The sequence below is a fragment of the Gymnoscopelus microlampas genome (genome assembly GCF_963454915.1).
Source record: "Gymnoscopelus microlampas genome assembly, chromosome: 13".
NCBI lineage: Eukaryota > Metazoa > Chordata > Actinopteri > Myctophiformes > Myctophidae > Gymnoscopelus > Gymnoscopelus microlampas.
The window spans coordinates 43,346,309-43,367,218 of NC_139950.1; the positions used below are offsets into that span (position 1 = coordinate 43,346,309).

Sequence of the window (20,910 nt, forward strand, 5' to 3'; positions counted from 1 at the left end):
ACTTTTATCTTTAATGTGTCATAACATCTTCGAGAAGTTTCAGTCATATTTTAGAGCTTTACATTGTTGAGTTCTTCATGGGTCCAAAATGGCGGACCTAAATGCTGACCAATGAAATTTGTTCTAAGGTTCAATTGGTTTTGACCCGAATCCTAAATGGACCAATGAAATTCGTTCCGAGATCTGATCTGTTCCGAGATATATCAGAACTGACCCCGACTGTTGTGTATTATACGGATACAGAAAAAAGTAAAAAATACAACTAAGAATAGATAAATAAAAAAAATAACAATAGAACTAAACCAGTAGTAACATACAGGGATTGGGAATAGGTTACCAAAAACCAAAAGGAGATTTAGGGTCCATTTTATGAATGTATGCAAGTGTACATAAACAATCTATCCCCAGAAGTTTGGGGAAATATGAACAGTCACTCTACAGTATAATAGAGACACATGTTTGAAGAAAGCAGACAAAAACAACACGTGAGGATTTATAAATGCAAGGTAGTTGCTTTAACAGCGGAGAAAACAGCCGCTAACAGACCAACACCCACTGCTATAAAAAACATTCATACAATCGCCCCATTATGAAGGACCACCTTAAAGACTTTAGATTGATTCTGCATTGCTGTTTATTTTCAACAAAAGCTGAGACATTTTCCTCAGTCTCTATTGAGAGAAGCGTTTAGGGCCTGACTTCACTCAACATTTATATCCTCAGTAGTCTAGTATTTGGTGACATCAGTATTCACTAAATTTGTATTCAAATCAACAGGCCCCATCATTAAGAGATGTTGTTTATGTCGAGCATATCTTCTGAATGAGACTTTGCTGTAGTGACAAGGAGCTGCCAGCTGAATCTGTGTTAAAGTGTTACAGTCCATATTATGTAAACTCATTGCAAATCAAAAGACTATAGAAAACGGAGGGTGATGAAGGGAGAAGGAGAAAGACAGATGGCAGGACAGAGGAAGAGTGTCAAGTTCCCTGGAACGGCTGAGCTGTAATTTACTTGAGAGACGACAGCAGAGATACCAGCAGAAGTCCCAGACTGATAGCTTGTGGTTATGAGGGGAATGGAACATCAGTTATCTGCTGCCTAAGTGACAGAGCGTGTTGATAGTACACAATGCACCCACAACTCTTTGAAGAGGAACACCGGCTCTTAAATCAAGGAGAATCCCTGTCATTTCCCCCCCTCTATTGTCTTCCCTTGCATTGTATTCCTTTTTAACATTTGCTCAGCAGCAGACTCTCTTCTACTGTACCTCATAGTTCATTTTCACATTTCACAAACAACGGGGGACACGTCAACCAGACCCACATAATTACTATAGTTTGTGAATTTGTAAGTAGTATAACATTTTGATTTTTGAATGATTCATTTGAGATTTTCAGTGTTGGGGGTGAGTGTTAGTTAAAGGAGTAGTTCACCCAAAAAAGTTATTTTCTATCAATTACACGCCCCATGAAGCCTTGAATTCATGGAGATTTTTTTGTTTTTGTCGCATTCCTAAGCCAATAATTTGATGACCGGCGGAGACTCAATTGACCTGCATTTGAGTCATCAAATTATTGGCTTAGGAATGCAAAAAAAAAAGAAAAAAATCACCATGAATTCAAGGCTTCATGGGGTGATGATAGAAAATACATTTATTTGGGTGAAATACTCCTTTAATATCTTATTGTCAGACACCAATTGTGTCTGGCAGTTTTGAATCATGGGTAATTCTGTCACGTATATATATATATTGATGATGTAGGATATAGTGGATCTGACTACGTGAGACTAGGAGGGAGGAATGTGGTCTTTCCAGGGATGGGGGAGTGCTTTTTTGTTTCACGTCCTGCATTATGTGCAACTTCCAGGTGGCGTGCCGTGCTTGTTGACACGCAAGACTGCCTGTTTTAAAGTGTGTGTGTGTGTGTGCGTGCGTGCGTGCGTGCGTGCGTGCGTGCGTGCGTGCGTGTGTGTGTGTGTGTGTGTGTGTGTGCGTGTGTGTGCGTGCACGTGTGTGTGTGTGTGTGTGTGAACTGCATATCCTTTGATAATGCAATGATCAGTGCCGTGATATCAAACAAAAGCCAATCATCGACTTAACTCCCCTACCCTAAAGCTTGAATTGGGCTGTCGAGGGAGCCTTTATGCAGTATCATTGGGCCTTGAGCAGCAACTAAGAGACTATCAGCTGCCAGATAAAACAGAACCCTTCTCAACTTCTTTTCCTTGCTTTTCTTTTTTAATCTTCCAACCTTTTACACTTTTTAAAGCCACTAGTTGAGATTAGCTCGACGCCATTTTTTTTTACCAAAAGTTTAAATATTATCACTGTGTGATACAGTACAGCACAGTACAGTGCCAGGCAGGGAGCTGTACCTCTAGATCTGGATAGGCCAGAACTTTGCTCCAGCGTTCTCAAAATGGGGTCCAGTTAACCCTCAGGGTTCCTTGGGGGGGTTCCAAATGGACCCTTACACAGGGCTGTAACTCTGAGAGTGTACATTTTGTACACTCTCAGAGTTACAGTTATGAGTGTCTTTGAAATTTGAAAACATTTGAGAACCACTGCTCTATAGTGCCACAAGTTGACCAAAACTACCACTTGCACACAAGATATAAAAGCAAAACATCAAATGGATAGATTTCCATAAAACTTGCTGAGCACGTACTCCTCACAGGATGAACCTTGACAAGTTGAGTGACCCCTTGTGCCACCCACAGGCCAAAAGGTTAACTTTGCAGTCAAGATTTCTCATAATAGACAGGAAGGAGATGCAGAACCTCTAGAGGCCGCTAGCAGGACTTTATACAGTTTTAAGTGTTTGGCAGATGCTGTTCTAAATGCAAGAAGCTATATTGTAATGTATTACCAGTGGTGGAAAAAGTACTACAATTTTACTGCAACGTAGAAATACTCTGTTACAGGTAAAAGTCCGGAATTCAAAATGTACTTGAGTAAAAGTATAAAAGTATTGGTATCAACATGTACTTAAAGTACCAAAAGTAGAAGGTACCGGTACTCATTATGCAGAATGTCCCATTTCACAATGTTTTCAAATATAAAGTATAGAATCAAGTATAAAATGCATAAAAATCTTTGGAAAAAAGCTGATCTACAAGATCACAATGCGTCGCATCGTAACGCATTGTGAGCTTGTAGATCGGCTATTTTCAAATGGCCGAAATGTATATCGGGCTGAAGTGGTTTTGTAATAATAATCAAAATAAATCTACAAACTAACTAAAGTTTTCAAATAATTGTAGTGGAGTGAAAGTACAATATTTGCCTCTGAGATGGAGTAGAAGTAAAAGTACTAAAAATTATAAATACTCCAGTAAAGTAAAAATACCTCAAAATGTTACGTAAGTACAATACTTGAGTACATGTACTTAGTTACTTTACACCACTGTGTATTACTTCTATTTTATTGTTATATTGTAAGGTGTGTTAACATGAGTTAAGTCTCAATCAAAAAACCTTGCTTGACTTGAGAAGGGAATGAAGTCATGTTCTACTGCTCGCGGTCTGTTCTTTATGACGACCATGATCCAAGCACTCTCTCATAAGCTGCCCTAGAGAGAGGAGAGAGGCCTTAATATTGATGTTATGAAATGATCAATGGCATGTCAAGATGACTAATAAAATTAGCCCAAGAAGCATATTATGCTAATTTCCATCAAAAGGCCACTTTGATTACATTGCAGATATGCTGTTGGTGCTGTTCATGCTGTTCAGGGCCTGAAACCTGAATCTTATTATTATTTAAAAAGGGTGAAGACATGGCAAGAAATTAATCTTGAAAATCTACCGCACTGAGCTCTATTAAGTTATTTGAAAATAGCCGTATTAATAGGTACATGCTATTAATATAGATATAGACAAGATCTACTGTATATCTATACTAAAAATCTTGAATAATTGTGAACAATTTAATTTGGGGAAAATAACTCACATCTTCTCTTATGGGTACTGTCGTGAAATTCTCAATCAATCAGCAATCGATGAGGCACATAGGAGTCAAGACAATAGTCTTGGTGGTGTTTATGCTTTATGTACATGATATCATGGGGAGAAGTACAATAACACTCAATGTCAGTGGTAAGGTAGTTCTGCCTGGAGCACAGGGCAGAGATCATAGTTATACTGTTAGCTGCTTGAAGGACAAACTGAACCATAACAAGATAGGCTGCACCAAAACAATAGCTATTAGGCCTAGTGGAGACATTTAGGCTCTTACAAGCTGTCAAATATCATAATGTATTGTAGAAGTATTATAAGTGATGGTAAAGTATAAAGGTTAGATATAAGCAGCAATATAATTTCTTCCTCAGTACCACTGGCAATTGCCATAATATGGACCCTCATGGCCAAATGCATATCAATTTGGGGGAATCCTTGACGTGAAGAACCTCTGTCCTATGCTAATCAATGGTAAATCAATAGTAACAACAAAGGCGCTCTACCACCTGTTTTAGTACAACTCTCCGGTACAGCACCATTATCAGGACAAAGATGTTTGTATTATATTTTTCAGCTTGAGAGAACATATATCTTTTCATCCTCTGCTCAGTGGCTGCCTTTTTCCCCCCAATCGTCTCCTTCACTTGGGCAGGTCATTTTTTGGGGTCTTTTTCCTGGGTCCAGCCTTTGGGGATGGCCTCAATCTTCTCTGGAGTAGATCTGTTGTGTCCAGATATAGTGGATGGGAGAAGGGAAGGGGAGGCATACCTGTAGTGGTGTTGGCCTGTGGGGTCAGAATGGGCAGGCAGGAGCGAATTCTGACACCTCTGTTGAGGGGAGATACGTATCATTTTCACACAGAACACTTACTGAATGTTGACCAAATATAGCAAGAGGGAAGGCTGTGGCTAAATGTTTTAGTATTATGAATAGTCCTTGTTTTTCCCAGATTATTCAACATCCAAGCAGATCAAGTCCAACAAATTGTGCAAATTAGATAATGGTAATGAAAGTTGACCCGGGAGAAAATAAAATAAGGAATACTGTTCCTGGTCTCGCACTCACTCACTCCTGATTGTAGCCTCTCCTACTTATACCTTGTTTGGTTTGTGGACAGTGGTAACAACAGGTTTCGACCATATGGACTGGAGCGGTGTCTTGCCATCACATTGTACATGCTGGTGAAGAACAGGAAGGCTACTCATTGTAAAGGCACAGCATGTGCAAGGCTGGTGACCTCTGGAGTCCTGATTGATAGCGATGGGTGTCTCTTCTTGAACCCAGGGAACTAGTCTGCCCCTGCTATCACCTTCCTTGCCTAGTTTGTGCAGACAGGAGCATTATTGAGGACTGCATAAGGTGTACAGTATACATTTTTGGACTTTGAAAGGAAAGAGGCCATAACAAATGTCAGAGGCATTGGTTATGTATTCTTCCAGTTTACTTTGCTGGTCCTCACTGAAAACTAAACAGTTTTTTTTATCCATCGCACTGGCAGGGATGGGCAAATTCCATCTCCAGAAAAATCTGGTTCGACTTATTTTACTAAAATATCTTCGCAATATTTCCTGGTCTACCCCGAATTTGAACCCAAGTCTCCTGCGCAAGTGCTGAATTATTTACCACTGAGCTAATAGAGCCTGCCTGCTTGCTCTGTGGAGAAATTTAATGTTGACCTTCAGGTCAAAATTTTAGTTGAACCAGAAACAGGATCGAGTCAACGGTTGTGTCCAACCTAGACACATGATCTAAATGTTCCAATAGAAGAGCAGGGAGACCAAACACATCCACCCCATTATATAAGTTGTGTCACACTTTGTCCCAGTGTGGGTAGGATATGGCACAATTAATGGAATCGAACACAGTCCGTAGGTGCAAAACAAGTGTTTTATTTGTCCTTTTTAGAAAAGTCCCAGGGAAACACAATACATCACAAACTATACAATACTGGCCTGATTGGCTCTAGGTCTGCTCCCTACGGCAGCCCTTCACTGACTGCCTGGGCAGTGGTAGGCACCCTTCTTTTAAAGGCTAAGCCCCTCCCACTGGACCATACCAATCTTAATTGACTCAATCAATTTACACATAAACCATGTCCAAGGACATTATATTTCACATTTAACACATTTAAAGCGTCCTCACATTACCACATTTCCAATAATAATTCATAACAACAATTAGAATACCCCATTTCACTCAAACCCACAGTTGGTATGGTACAGCAGGTATGGACTGAGCATGCTCACTACAAACAGACAGGCACTATAAAAGGCTGCCTGCAGCTACACTCGGGTCCTTCGTCACTGCCCAGAACCAGGAAGCACTGTGGTAAGAGAAAGAAAAAACAGTCAAACATTTGTCAAAAGAACATTCCCTGCAACTTCAAAAATAAAGAACAATTTTACCCTTTAACCCTGTGTTGTGTGAAATCATTTAAGTCATATGTGTAAAAAACAATAATACATGAAACATACTAAAAGCTGTTAAATGGAGTTTAGTGTGTGCACCCACCAAACTATCCTAGCATGCTACCTGGCTATTGTGTGTATGGTGTATTGTGTAGTGTTGATGTGGTGTTAGTGGCAGGGTGAACTGCCACAAGTTGTATTGTTATACAGTATTACATTAACATTCTTTTTATTTCTAAACGTTTTAACGTAAATGTTTGGCTCTTATATTATTTGACAATTTGCCCAATGTTTTTTTTCGAATAGCCAATAATGTTTTACGCCCTTTTTTCTCCCCAATATAGGCACCTGTCGGCAGGGAGTGTTGAGCGGGAGGAGTAGGACGAAGGCCCCACGTCCTCGCGGTGGGGGCTCCTCACTGGCAGGTGAGTCAGTGGGATACAACAAGCAGTGTGTGTGGGGAGGAATTCATTGGCATAACGACTAAATTGGGGGAGAAAAAAGGGGGTAAAAAATAATTGGCTACTCTAAATAATAATTTAAAAAGCATGGATATTATAATACATTATACCAGCGGTCCTTACTGGGGGTTCCAGGGGGTCAGGAAGGGAAGTTCGCACACTGTAGCACCCAGTAGAAAATGTATTTAAGTTAGAACAGGGGTGGGCAACTTTGATGATGGAGAGGGCCACTCTCCATCATCAACTCATCGTACTTAAAGCGGGTCATGTTTGCATGCAGCTGAAATCAATAATATATCAGTATTCTGATCTTAACCTGCGGGCCACATTAAGTGAAGGGGGCCGCCTGTTGCCCATGTATGAGTTAGAACAACGTTTCGACCACTGTGGGTGGTTCATCTGGTATGAGCCGGTTCCAGGGGGTCCCCAGCAAAATGCATTTAACCACTTCAACCCTACAGTATATACATCGAGCAATTTGAAAACAGACGCTCTACAAGCTGTTGTAACTGTGTACTGTGCCACACTGTGTTACTGTAACTGCGCCACATCCACCTCAATCAAACACACTCTGACCGGTAAATAACTACAGTAATTGTACCACAGTGACACCATTGGGTATTATTAATTTGTCATTTCAAATGCTTGCTTATTTCTTTTTTGTGTGCATTTTTACCTTGGCCTAAAGGCATTTCGTTGAATTCTGACAATCTCAAAGGTATCACAGAATGAATAGGCATTAAACCCTGTTTAATTTGTTGAACAGGGTCTGTTTCACACACGCACACTCGCACGCACGCACGCACGCACGCACGCACACACACACACACACACACACACACACACACACACACACACACACACACACACACACACACACACAGACACACAGACACGCACACACACTCAGATGATTCTCTGTCATAACAGTTTGTTTCATCTGCTCCTGTTTGGATCATATTTCTGTGTGGTGACAGCTACTAGCAATTATCATGGCCACGTTAACCCTATGGGCTTACAGGGCCCAGGGCCACTGCCACTATGAGGACCCCAGATGAGCAGGAATTTAATTGAGAAATTGCAAAAAAACAAAATTGAACTTTTGCACTCACCGTAGATTGATGCAATTCCCTCACAATATACTACAACAGCCAAGAACTACTGCAAAAACATGTTTTGTTCATGTGAAGCCAGAGCAAAGAAGCCACATGAGAGCTGTGTATTTCGTCGACTAAAACTATGACGAAAAATGTCCGTCGACTACCTTTTTTCAATGACAAAATATAAATAGAAACCAAATAAAAACTAAGACTAAATGACTGACAATTTCGTCAACAAATAAAATCAGCCACTACGACGCCATCAAGGCACCGCCAAAATACATTTTAGTCGACTAAATCAAATGTAGATTTAGTCGACTATAATCTTATGATATTGACTAAAACTAGACTAACAGTAAAACATTTCAGATGCATAAAATATGACTAAAACTAAATGGAATTTTATTCAAAAGACTGACTAAAACTAAATCAAAATTTGCTGTCAAAATCAACACTGGAGCAGTATTGATTTCGTCGACTAAAACTATGACGAAAAAATACCTTTTTTCACTAACAAACAAAATAAAAACAAAATAAAAACTAAGCTATGATGACTAATTTTGTCAACAAATAAAAACTAGACTAAAATGTTAGGGAGGGACTAGTGGAGAAGAGATCCAGTAGAACTAAAAGACAAGTAATTTTATGTTTGGTTGCGCTCTGGTGTTGTGCTGTGAAAATAGCAGATTTACGGCTATTTTCAGCATGCAAGTGTAAAATCAGCCATTACGACGCCATTAAGGCACTGCCGAAATTCATTTTAGTCGACTAAGTCAACTGTAGATTTAGTCGACTATAATCTTAGGATATTTAGTCAACTAAAACTAGACAAAAACTAAAACATTTCAGATGACAAAAATTTGACTAAAACTAAATGGAATTGTATTCTAAAGACTATGACTACAACTAAATCAAAATTTGCTGTCACAGCTCCAGAGTGTTTCCTAATGTTGACATTTCATTCAGAATATCTCTCTCCCTCTTCAAACGCCAGCAGGCAGAGATAATTTTCTATGCTGGAAATGACAAAAAAACAAATAGACAGAGGACTTTGATGCATGAAAACAGAGACCATCTAACTTAGATGTCCATTGAATATCAAGCTACCTGTTGTGTCAGTTTGATTTTAACTGACATTTGGAAGAACTTTTCCTCTGTACACTTTGTACAATTGTAGCTTTTAACTCATGTTTGATGTCGATGGAAGGCGTAGAAAGCATTGAAAACATGTGTGTGTGTGTGTGTGTGTGTGTGTGTGTGTGTGTGTGTGTGTGTGTGTGTGTGTGTGTGTGTGTGTGTGTGTGTGTGTGTGTGTGTGTGTGTGTGTGTGTGTGTGTGTGTGTGTGTGTGTGTGTGTGTGTGTGTGTGTGTGTGTGTGTGTGTCTGGGGGGTCATGGTCACTGTAACCACCCCTATCGCCCATGGTTTCGTATCCAGTAACATTTATTTCTATATGACAATGACAAATAGTGGCTAAATGCACATAAACCAACATCATTAATTAGCATAAACATGTGACCTGGTTCCCAACTCAAATAACAAAACAAAGTGTTGGTGTATGCTATGGCTCAAGGCATGCTGGGAAATCCTCCTCCGTCCATTGGGACTCTACAATATATCAGCCAAAAAAACAGACCAGTAACTCATCTGTTCTCTATTTTGGTCACATTAATCTGAACATCTTGTGTTTACACTGACAGTGTTATCCACCCAGTGGTGGACAGTAAATACTGTAAGTACATTTACTTAAGTATATACTTAAGTAGTGTACACGTAGGTGTGATTTTCACTCCACTACATCAAAGACAAATATTGTACTTTTGACCATACATTTCTAGGAAGTGGAAAAAGCACATCTTTAATTAACAACTTAAGATCTATATAGAGAAATATAGATATGAATATAGAGCAAATCTACAAGCTCACAACATGTCATGAAATTTCTGGAAAATTTAATTCCTTTTTGGTGCAGCAATGCTTTGATATTAGAACGATTGTAATTTGTACTTTTAAGTATTTTTAAAAGCAAGAACTCATGCTAACTCAAGTACAAATTTGAATGAGCAACTTTCACTTGTAGTTGAGTAATATTTGACCAGGAGTACAGATACAGTACTCTGACTCTGAAGTACTGCGGTTGAGTTCCTTATCCACCACTGAACCCACCTTAATTCAACTACCTCCCACAATCAATCATCTACGTTTGTAATGTGTGTAATGTGTGTAATGTGTGTGCATTCTCTCTGCTCTGCCAGGGTGCAAGGTAGCAGTGAAAGCATGGTATGGAACTGCATTGATTTTGGGCATTTTCTCGATAAGCAAAGTGGACTGGATTTGATTGTGAAGCACTGGCAGCACTCTGAAAACAGCGCAGAGTGGATAGACATTCTTACATGCATAGATTTTCAGCTATGACCCAACTTTCATGCTCTTCAGAGTTTCTATTTCAAGACCATTTTAGAAGACAAATGTCTTCTAAATCCCAACAGTATTCTGAGTATTCCCCCAAAATTATATGTATTTGGCCGCCGACCCCAATCTCAAAATATTTTGTTCCAGGGACCCCCAGAAGTAAAGATTCAAGTTAAAAATGTTTGCTTTAAAACAATATATATATTCAAAGATTTGCACACATTTTCACGATTTTTCAAAAATAGCAGATCTACAAAGCTCGTAGCGCGGCACTCGGTGCCGCGCTATGAGCTTGTAGATCTGCTATTTTTGAATAGCTAAAGTGTAAAATAATGCTTTTTAGCTCAAATCAAAAAGTGACACAGATGCGTTCCAGGTCTTAACGGGTTAATTTACCAGGTATTTCCTTGACTTGTCAGGCTTTCAATGGTCAAAGGTGTTTCTGATTAATCACATCATGCACATAGCAGAAGGAGTTGCGAATGGTGTACTTTGAAGGGACATACAGTACACTTACATAAAGTACATTCAGTATCGGTCATTTCATTCATTTGAAAGACAATTACAGTCATTACAAGAAGTTTGGAACGAAACAATCTTGTTTGTTAAATTGCATGTCACAGAAATATGTAAAATATTTTCAAGGCTATACGTCACAAGATGTTATCTATGTTAAAGAATAACCTTTAAAGAAGTTCAGGAACTTCATAGTTCATACATGCGAGGTGTATGGCATTTCACGAGGCTATTAATGAGCAGTCTCTGGGCAGGTCTGGTATTACGATATGTGACATCAGATCATTATCTACAATAAATGTGATAAGGATCACTTTATCAAACACCCCTGGTGAACTCGCATTGGCCTATCGTTATGAACTTAATGAGAAGATTAATTGATACTGTGGTTATCGGTTGGACTGAGAAGAGGTCAAATACTGTGAATCCACTTATGCTTGTCATATACAATTTAATATTGAACAGCAATCTGTGAACTGTATACAGTTTCCGCTATAAGACACATTTTCCAAGCTAAGCATACTATCCATTTGGGGAGCAATCGATTTCGCCACCCCCCCACAACAGAATGCTAGCAAGTCAAAGTTATCTGAGCCTATGATAGTTAGTGTTTTCTATAGAAATGGTCAATTCATTGTAATATGAGTCATATTTCCTTTAGATAACGAATACATAATTAATTTAGATAATAAATTAATCACAACCCCTTGTTGTGGTGGAACATCCCTATATACAGGATCTATTTTTAATGAACTCTCTGGATTTACAGCATTTTATTGCATAAGAAACAAAGCCAGATTTAGTCAACACTAACTGGTCATAGTTAGATCCCTACCCTGGATAGCCCACTCTGCATGGGATTCTTCCCTTAGGCTACCTCTTGTCCTATATTTATTGCTCCCAAACTTTATATAAAAAGATGTATTTTTATTTGTTTAATGGTTGTTTGTACAGTTTGTTGCGTGTTGTTCTATGTCTCAAGGAAACAATGGAAACAAGCTTTGGCTTGGTTGTGTGTAATCCACATTTTTCCGCGTTTTCCTAAATAATGAGATTGTTGTGATTTTTTGTTTTAAACTGCCCATGAAGTATTATATCTATCTATCTATAATAAATATCTCAAATGCAACAGAAATGTAGATAGAGTATTCACCACTGTATATATATATAGGCTACTGTATGTATATCACTAAAACATTTCTAACGGAGAGGATTTGGTCAAATATTGAGTGGAGGGTGTTGAGCTGCAATGTATCTCAAAGCACACGTTGCACACAGAGCCATTTTCCTCTGTGGAAATGAGACTGCCAAGTGGACAGATGTAGACCAGATTAGACCTCTTCAATGGCTGCCAATGACCAAAGAGATTCTTAGCCACGGACACGGCATCTACAGTAGATAGATACAGTACGGTCTGTACTCTAGATACGGTTATTACAGTAGATGGATCTGTCAGCTACCTTTCTTGGCAAGAAGCAGAGAAAGGAACTGGGGATGGTGCAACCATGATTGGTTTACACAGTAAAATCAACAGTGTTAAAGTCATACTGTGTAACCTTTTCAATTAGACACAAGTTATTTTTTGTGGAATCTTTCACTGGTATATTTATCACAATACACAGAGAGAATTATGTGCACATCCCACGCCTGCATTTAGGCCAGGTGCTGGACATCAAGGGAAGAATCAAGGATAAGAAGAAGAAAGTCTACACACTGTTCTTAAGCTTTTTATTCATGCAACGTTTCGACCTTCTAGGTCTTCATCAGGCTTCATCATTTGCCTGATGAAGACCTAGGTCGTCGAAACGTTGCATAAATAAAAAGTTATTTTTTTTGGAGCTTGAGAACAGTGTGCGGACTTTCTTCTTCTTATCATATTTATCACAATAACCATTTCACATAAATGTGTTTTTGAAAACTTCTCTAAACACTATTAAACACAATTTCTATTCACAAGTGTCTGCCACCGACACTTGAGCCAAAATGACCTAGTGTACCGGAAATTAATTTATTTGTGTTATGCAACGATTATAAATACTGTTTCTGACAACTTTTTGCGTTTCAAAGTATCCTCGGGCGCTAGGACCTTGGAGCATTCCTTTTTGAGCGGTACTTCCGTTTTGACAAACGCTGTAATGACAGCGGTGCTACAAGAGGTGTCAAATAAGACTAAATGAATGGTACACAGTATGGCTTTAAAGCTGCACTCCGGAACTTATTTTTAATGAATACAACCAATCTGTATGGCAGAGTATGTTAATACCATATCTGCAGTGGTTGGAGGTGGTCTCCCTACACTTGCATTGAGGAATTTAGATGGTTGACAAGTAGTACTGCCTGAAGCTCATTAGTGCAATATCTCCCCTGTCCATGCAGGGGTTGCATCTGGGATGAGCGGTAGAAATGTGGTCTCATGCAGGAGACCTGGGTTTGAATCCCACGTGTTAGAGTGCAGCTTTAATTTAAGTGTACAAGTGGACCCAAATTCCATATGTACATTAGTACAGTAGAGTTAAATTAGCACCCAGGATTTTACAGTGTATGTGACAGGTGTCTCTTGCTCCAACTTCTGTACAGCAACACCGAAAGTGTAAAAATGTTTTTTTGACACTGGATTTGACTGTGTAATAGAGTTATAATGGCACTTAACAGTACTGTAGGTGCTAGGCTAAATATTGAGAGAGAGATATGGCGCCATTAATGCATCCCCAATATACCAGCCCCAGGGGCTCATACACAAACATGAGAGTGTGATAATTGGTATTGGCCTTTTCTTTTTAAAGCTTTATAACAAGCTTCCTCAGCAATGGAGGGCCATTAAAATGTGCAAGACAATACAATACAACAAAGAAGCATTATTTACAGTGAGCATATTCCCACCCCAAAACTAAAAAGCTAGCACCTCTCTAATTTAGGGTCAAGGCGGACAAAATACTTATATTTCACTTTTTCATTTGGCTCACCATCGCAATAGAAAAACACTTACTGTACACATTTCGGCACAGAGCCTTATTCAGAGTGTTACAGGTTTAATTCAACAATATACTGGGGCACAGTTGAACCCCAGCATGCCTATTCTGGGGCGTACATTAGACAAAAATAGCGGATCTAAAAGCTCACAACGTGTCACGTTGGTTAACTTTACAAGGAAAAAAGTGAGTACAAGTGAGTAAAAGTTGTAGCGGTTCTCTGAGACTAGAGGGTTTTATACACAGCATGGGGGTTGGACCCATGCAGGAACCAATCACCTTTCTTATTCTATGGATATAGAATAGATACAGGGAGGGACCAATCACAGATATTAAATGACACTAAATGTCACACTGTTACAACACCTCTGTTGCATATACAGTACGGTTCGCTATTTCTCCGTCACGGCCATAGATAGATACACAGATATTTGGGTATTTCGCCTATTTGAGACAGCGCTAATCTGGTGTAAAGCCAGAGTGGTTTTGCAATTCTCAATGCTTTCCCTATGAGAGGTGTTTCAAAATACCCTCTTTTCACTGGTAGACTGAGGCTTTAGTGTTTTTATTTGAATCAATATCGTCTCCAGTTCATTGAATTACAGTGGATACCTATGGTATGGGCTGGCCATACGAGAGGATAAGGCAGCAGTCATGCAGTTGCAACGGTGTAACACAATGGCTGCCTCCTTTCTTGGAGGAAAAGTATCAATTCATTTTCAAAACAAATTTCTATAATGTTATTCACACCTTTTTAAAAGCTTTGTGGATGTGTTAATTTTGTTTTATTTTATTAGTTATAATATATATATATATATATATTTGTTTTATCTCTATACTCTTTAAACCCCATTGCATAGCCAACAACATAAAGCTTCACAAAACAATTTTTCTGGCCATCGTTGATTCACTGTTAATACCATACATTAGATGGCAATAAAGGGACACAGATTACATACAGTCCTAACCTAAAATCCACATGTCTATGCTGTCCATTAGATGTATAGTATTGAGTTTGTGTTGAGTATTATGTTTGTTGAACAAACCAAACAACCTCTTAAACAATGAATATCAGAGCACAACACTGCAATCAGCACAGGAATGGATTATGCAATGGCAAAGCATTATGCTGAAGCAAATCATGGTTCACCCTCTTCATTTAAAGAAAGCCAAACTGGCCTATACAGAAATGTTTTGGATACATCCACACCTATTATTAGACTTATTGATGATTACAGCTTAAAATGCTTTTTAGGTTAGGACTGTTTGTAATCTATGTCCATGTATTTCCATCTAATGTATGGTATTAACTGTGAATCTATGATAGACAGAAACAGTATTATGAGGAGCGTGTGTGTGTGTGTGTGTGTGTGTGTGTGTGTGTGTGTGTGTGTGTGTGTGTGTGTGTGTGTGTGTGTGTGTGTGTGTGTGTGTGTGTGTGTGTGTGTGTGTGTGTGTGTGTGTGTGTGTGTGTGTGTGTGTGTGTGTGTAAGCGCGCGCACATGTATATAAATGTGTGTGTGTGTGAAATGCATGTATTTTATACTCCTTCAGCTGACATTTTAGATTTTCATATTTTTTGCTCACCGGATATTAGAGTTAGCACTCAACTGAGAATCCCATTGTTGAAGCACAACCCCCCTTTTCTAACCAACGTATTATTTACATTTCAGACAGGAAGTGAATCAATTGCTTGATTTCATTTTCCACGATCTTCAGCCATCGACTTGTCATTTAACAACCATCAAGCCAGGTGAAATCAATTTAGGAATGCCATAATGATTGCTAATATCACTGGAGCGCGATGACTCACCGGCGAAAGCAGATAATCCTCATTTTCTATTGCTGGAAGTTGAGCAGGGCTGTGTTGTAATTCTATTTCCATGATGAGTGACTCATTTCTGCCTTTTTCGAGGCACAACTCTTTTGATCCGCTGCTCTTTAACATTATGGAGAGGCTTACTTTTGTCTCCATTGCCTCATTGGGGCTTTAGAACACACCCCATTGCATTTTCATTATTTTCTCATTTGCTGACATCCCATGGGCATCCCAGCATATTGTGGGAAGAGCTTAGGAGGTTGCTTCTCTGGGTGATTAAAATGTCATTTTCAGCACATGGTATCTTCGCAAAAACAAACTAATTTGACTTCACATTATGCACCTTGACAGGCCCCGAATATATATATATACAGAGGTGTGTGTGTGTGTGTGTGTGTGTGCGTGTGTGTGTGCGTGCGTGTGTGTGTGTGTGTGTGTGTGTGTGTGTGTGTGTGTGTGTGTGTGTGTGCGTGCGCGCTAGTGATACATATATGAAGAGAGAGAGATAATAGTCTGAAAATTAGGCTATATTCAAAGTAATCTCGCTACCAAGAACCCGTCAGTATTGTACACTGCACCATGTGAATGAGATGGAGAAAGTATTCTGCCATGATGTGCTGTTTTGTGGCACCAGGTTATGGTATTAAAAGTGTACATTAAGCGTGCCTGGGTAGACAGATGGTTGACGCCTCGAACATGCAACTGTACGTGCTTTGATTCTGGCCGTAAAATCCTTGGTTAATTCGAATCTGAGTGGGAACAAAATGTAACCACATGGACCAAGGGTCCACTTGGTTACATGTGGACCCTCTCAGAGTTACAAATGGATATATGAACACTGTGTGTGCATTGCATGTCATTTGTCCTCTCTGCCACAGTATTCGTGTCTCTCCTGTTGTGATAAATAATATAAACCATACATTTCTTAATGAGGCAGAATTTACTGTATACAGTGGCAGGCCTGTGTTAAGAGATTTGAAAGCCATACATATTAAACAGTATGGCCCGTACTTACACATACTGTATGGGTAAATATGGTTTGGTTTGTGCACTTCTGCTCACAATAGAAAGTGATGCATGGTGCGTCGTTGAAAGGCCAGGCTGGAGCTGTGGAGCATTATGGATCTAACTGATGGCCTTGTCACCGTGAAATCGACCTGTTTACGTTCAACAGCACTGATCAATATGCAGGTAACAGAAAATGTATTGCCGTTGCTTTCTTTCTTTAAATGGATTGAAGACGGACAGTAAAATATAGTAAACTACTATACGATTAGAGCCCACGAAAGCAGGTTTTTAGGATTCACCGTGATCATTTGTGGCGTTTGGGGTAGCGCTGCAACAATTGGGACTCGAAGCATATCGTGGTATTCATAAATAACCTGGTATATTGATACTACTGTAGACATTGTCATTTATACTGACCAAGTCCTCAGCTTAACCCCCTCCACACGCACGCACGCATGCGCGCGCGCGCACACACACACACACACACACACACACACACACACACACACACACACACACACACACACACACACACACACACACACACACACACACACACACACACACAGCACTAATGTTCAATTTACAGTCTCTCTGTTCCGTTACACATACCACCTATCATTGTTTCTGTTTATTTCAGCATGGCAATGAAATGTCTTCAAAAGTATCCGTTGGTTAAAGAACCCATTTACAGTATAAAGAAGACCATCAGCCACCCGCATTAAAGGACTCTTTATTTGATAATGGCCGGGACTGATGTGAGTGACAAACAATAAAAAAAACTGAAACAACTATATAACGGAGAAATTCAATCACATCTTCACACAGTTTTCCCCTACATAAGAAATACATTCCTCGAGGCTTAAGGATTAAACTATCTCCCTCTATTGGCAGGGAGAATCCAGCCCTCTGTGACCAGTGGTTCAGTGTTCATTCAACTTAATGGCCACTCAACCACCAACAAACTTTAATGTTGTCGATCATAAGCTATTTTAGTTTGTGTAAAACAGTTATCTTATGGCCCAGTCCTTTAAGCCTCGCACAGCAAATCTTTAGTGTTTACTGTAACTGTTAAGGTCCATTTTGTTGCTGTAGGGCAGAAACCTATATTTCATTTTTTTTTTGAGTGTGTAACACTCTCTAAGAAACACCCTGAATGGAATGTGGGCGTGCACTTCTGTTCATATATATACGGTGGGGGCGTGGCTGTGGAAAGGGGGCGGGTTTGGTAAAAAAGGGTCCAGAACGCGTCATTCTTGGTTGCCATGCTTATTGTAAGCGTAATTGCGTAAAAATTAATTGCGTAAAAGGATTTTTTTGTGAAGGTGCTTGTAAAGACTGGTGGTTGCGGTTTGTCCCTGTTTCTAAAATGTTGTTGATATTTGGTATGAGTTATTGGTTGATATATTGATATATTTTACACACTCTCACATTGGATTAATATCCAATTAAGTCTTGTTTGTAAATGAATGCCCTACTACTTCGTCATACAAGAGTGTCACCTCAACGTAGTGAAAATAGCAGATATACAAGCTCACAAAGGGTCGGATCGCGATGCGTTGTGAGGTCGTAGATCGGCTGTTTTAACTATTTTTTGTGATGACAGCCGCTCTACATTTGACCGTGTGTGTTTGTCCGTCCGATCACGGCATAAACAGTGGCAGCTGATATTGCAATACAAAGACAATAGGACCTCAATGGAAAGGAGTCCGCTGGACGTTTTTGTGTTATATCCATTTAGATTAAGTGTATGACTGTACTCGTTATGTTATTAAAATATTCAATCAATCAAAAGATGCAACCAATTAGTGTTTAAACAGGAGGCGGGGCAACACATGCGCCACTTAAAGACATGCATACACTCATCAAATGGAGTAGTACCGCCTGAATACCAGCACCCACAACAAATAGCTGCTACTGATATTATCAGCAGGTGCCATCCTCTGGGAAGCATGAATAAGCTTAGATTCATGGCACTCCAGCCATTACATTTTGAGAGAGTTTGATGGCAATCCTCCCATTACAGGACATTTTGGCCTACGGGTCAGAGAGGAAAGGCCATTGGGTCACCAAAATCAGTAGGGGTCATCCCATGGGGACCATGAAGGTGCACAACAAATCCTGTGGCAATTCAGCCAGTAGTTTTCAAGATATTTTGTTCGGGACCCAAGTGGCCACTTAAAGACAGACAGACCACCTGACATCTTTAGAGCCCCACCGCTGGCAGGGCTATAAAACAATGTCCCTTGTGAAATTCAAACACAGGAGAAAGCTTGAAAGTGAATGTATGTTACAGCATGAGGTTGCGTTTGTAGAAAATTTGAACTTTCTTCCCAAAATATCATTATTAGTGTTTTCAGTTATTGAATTTGTATTCATGAAAACACGTTTTTTTGTCATTCTGCATGTTGTTGATATTAACAGATTATGCAGTAACAGCAACAAATCAGTATGTCTCCAAATACAGCTCACTGAGCTTAACCCATTAAGACCTGAGGTGATTCTTAAAAATGTTTTTGAAAAAAAAAAAGTGCCGCGCTATGAGCTTGTAGATCTGCTATTTTTTAATAGCCAAAGAAATCTAAAGTGACACAGATGCGTTCCAGGTCTAAGGAGCTTTAAATCCAAAATCCATAGTGTTTATGCTTCCAACAATATAGATCTTAATATAATGTTGGTTTCAATTGTGTGCATAACTGATCACTTTCCACCCTGTTTCTCAAGTTTTCAAATTGCAACCTTGATTCAACAGGTTGTTGATTGTGAAGAATAGACCCTGTTAACCCTCCACACAGAGCTGTACCACTGATCACCTGTTTTGCATGTAATTTATCATTCAAGCAGTCTTGATTATAAAATAAATCTAAGAGCCGATTGATTGCCTGTAACAATTACAATCTCTTGTCTAGCCTCTTAAACAGAAACAAATATACACTATATGTACTCACTTCTCAGATACTGTAAATAATATTCACAATCATACACTTATACTGGTTAAGATATCAACCATAAGCATAAGCACAAGCATATTGTCTCTGTTAGGTGGAAACCTCATATGTCCAAAATCGTTCCTTTTTCATTATTGTTTTACAAATATTTTAAATTAGTGAAAATAGCCAGAGGTTCTACAAGCTCACGACACGCTGTGAGCTTGTAGATTGGCTATTTTCACTACTTGTGTGCTACACAAACGATGAAGTAGGGCATTCCTTTACGGGTAAAAAAAAAAACATGGAGATACAAGCTTTCCTCCCGACTTTATCAATATAATAAATTATTCTAAGGCTTAATTCCTTGCACACTGAACAAAATGAAATGTAGATCAACCGATTTCACACAATGTCTGCTATCAAAGACATGATCCAAAATGGTCCTACAACATATCGTCGCTGTTGGGCAGAAACCTTGTATCTCCACATTTCAGCTTTTGTTGTTTTCGTAAATTAATGCCCTACTACTGTACTTCATTATACAAGAGTGTTGTGAGCTTCTAGACAGGCTATTTTCGCTATTTTGAAAGGGAAAGTGGTTAAGTCTGTCTGTGGGTTTGGGCCTGAAGTAACGGTTCAGAACATAAAAGGTTTCCGTGTGACAGTGACAATGTCTAAACACAGCCTACAGCTTTATCAGAAATCTGATGGAGATAAACTCTAAATTGTCGAGCTATTGAAACTGTAACCCATCCCGTGAAATTATCATTAATTAGCCCGGAGGCCGGTGCTGACATTGAAACCACAGCACAATCTATCACCTTACTGCAATCTATCACCCCATCTATTTTGTTTGGAGCACCCATTTGGCTCTGACGCTATGTGAAAGTGTTTGTAAGTAAGCGTGGATGGGAGCCCTGCCCCGACTCTGTACCTTACTGTAATTACATCTTCCATCACCACAGATGTCAGACTAGTCCAACCTCCATGCTGGCCTCAGATCTGGGGTACCATCATCCTGGGAGCTCATGGGATTCTTGCCCAGTACAGCACACTCGGCGTTTGATTCCAGGCATTTGATGATTTCTCCCTCAAGCCTCTAGAGTCCTTGCACCTCCTCCCTCTCTCTTGATTTGTTTTTGATTGGCCTTGATCAATTTGTCCTCTGACGCCCGACTCTGTCGGTTATTTGATGCAAGCTGCTAGTCTCCCGTTTTCACATTATTCAGCTTTACTGCATTGCCTCGTTCGCTAAGCGGCACCTTTTTGATGTCTTTCTGTCATGTCCGTGGTGTTCTCTCACTTCACTGTACCGTCGCTGTT

The 20,910-nt window shown here is 39.5% G+C and overlaps 1 protein-coding gene across 1 annotated transcript in view; it reads right to left on the minus strand.

Moving 5' to 3' along the window:
- Window positions 1-4,604: 4,604 nt before the first annotated feature.
- The window catches only part of LOC311058675 (kinesin-like protein KIF2A), a gene marked incomplete at both ends in the record, with an annotated part of 44,498 nt that continues 28,192 nt past the window's right edge, over window positions 4,605-20,910 (minus strand). Inside the window, 1 exon segment of the mRNA XM_084076138.1 lies at window positions 4,605-4,791. Coding sequence (XP_083932264.1) covers window positions 4,605-4,791 — 187 coding nt within the window.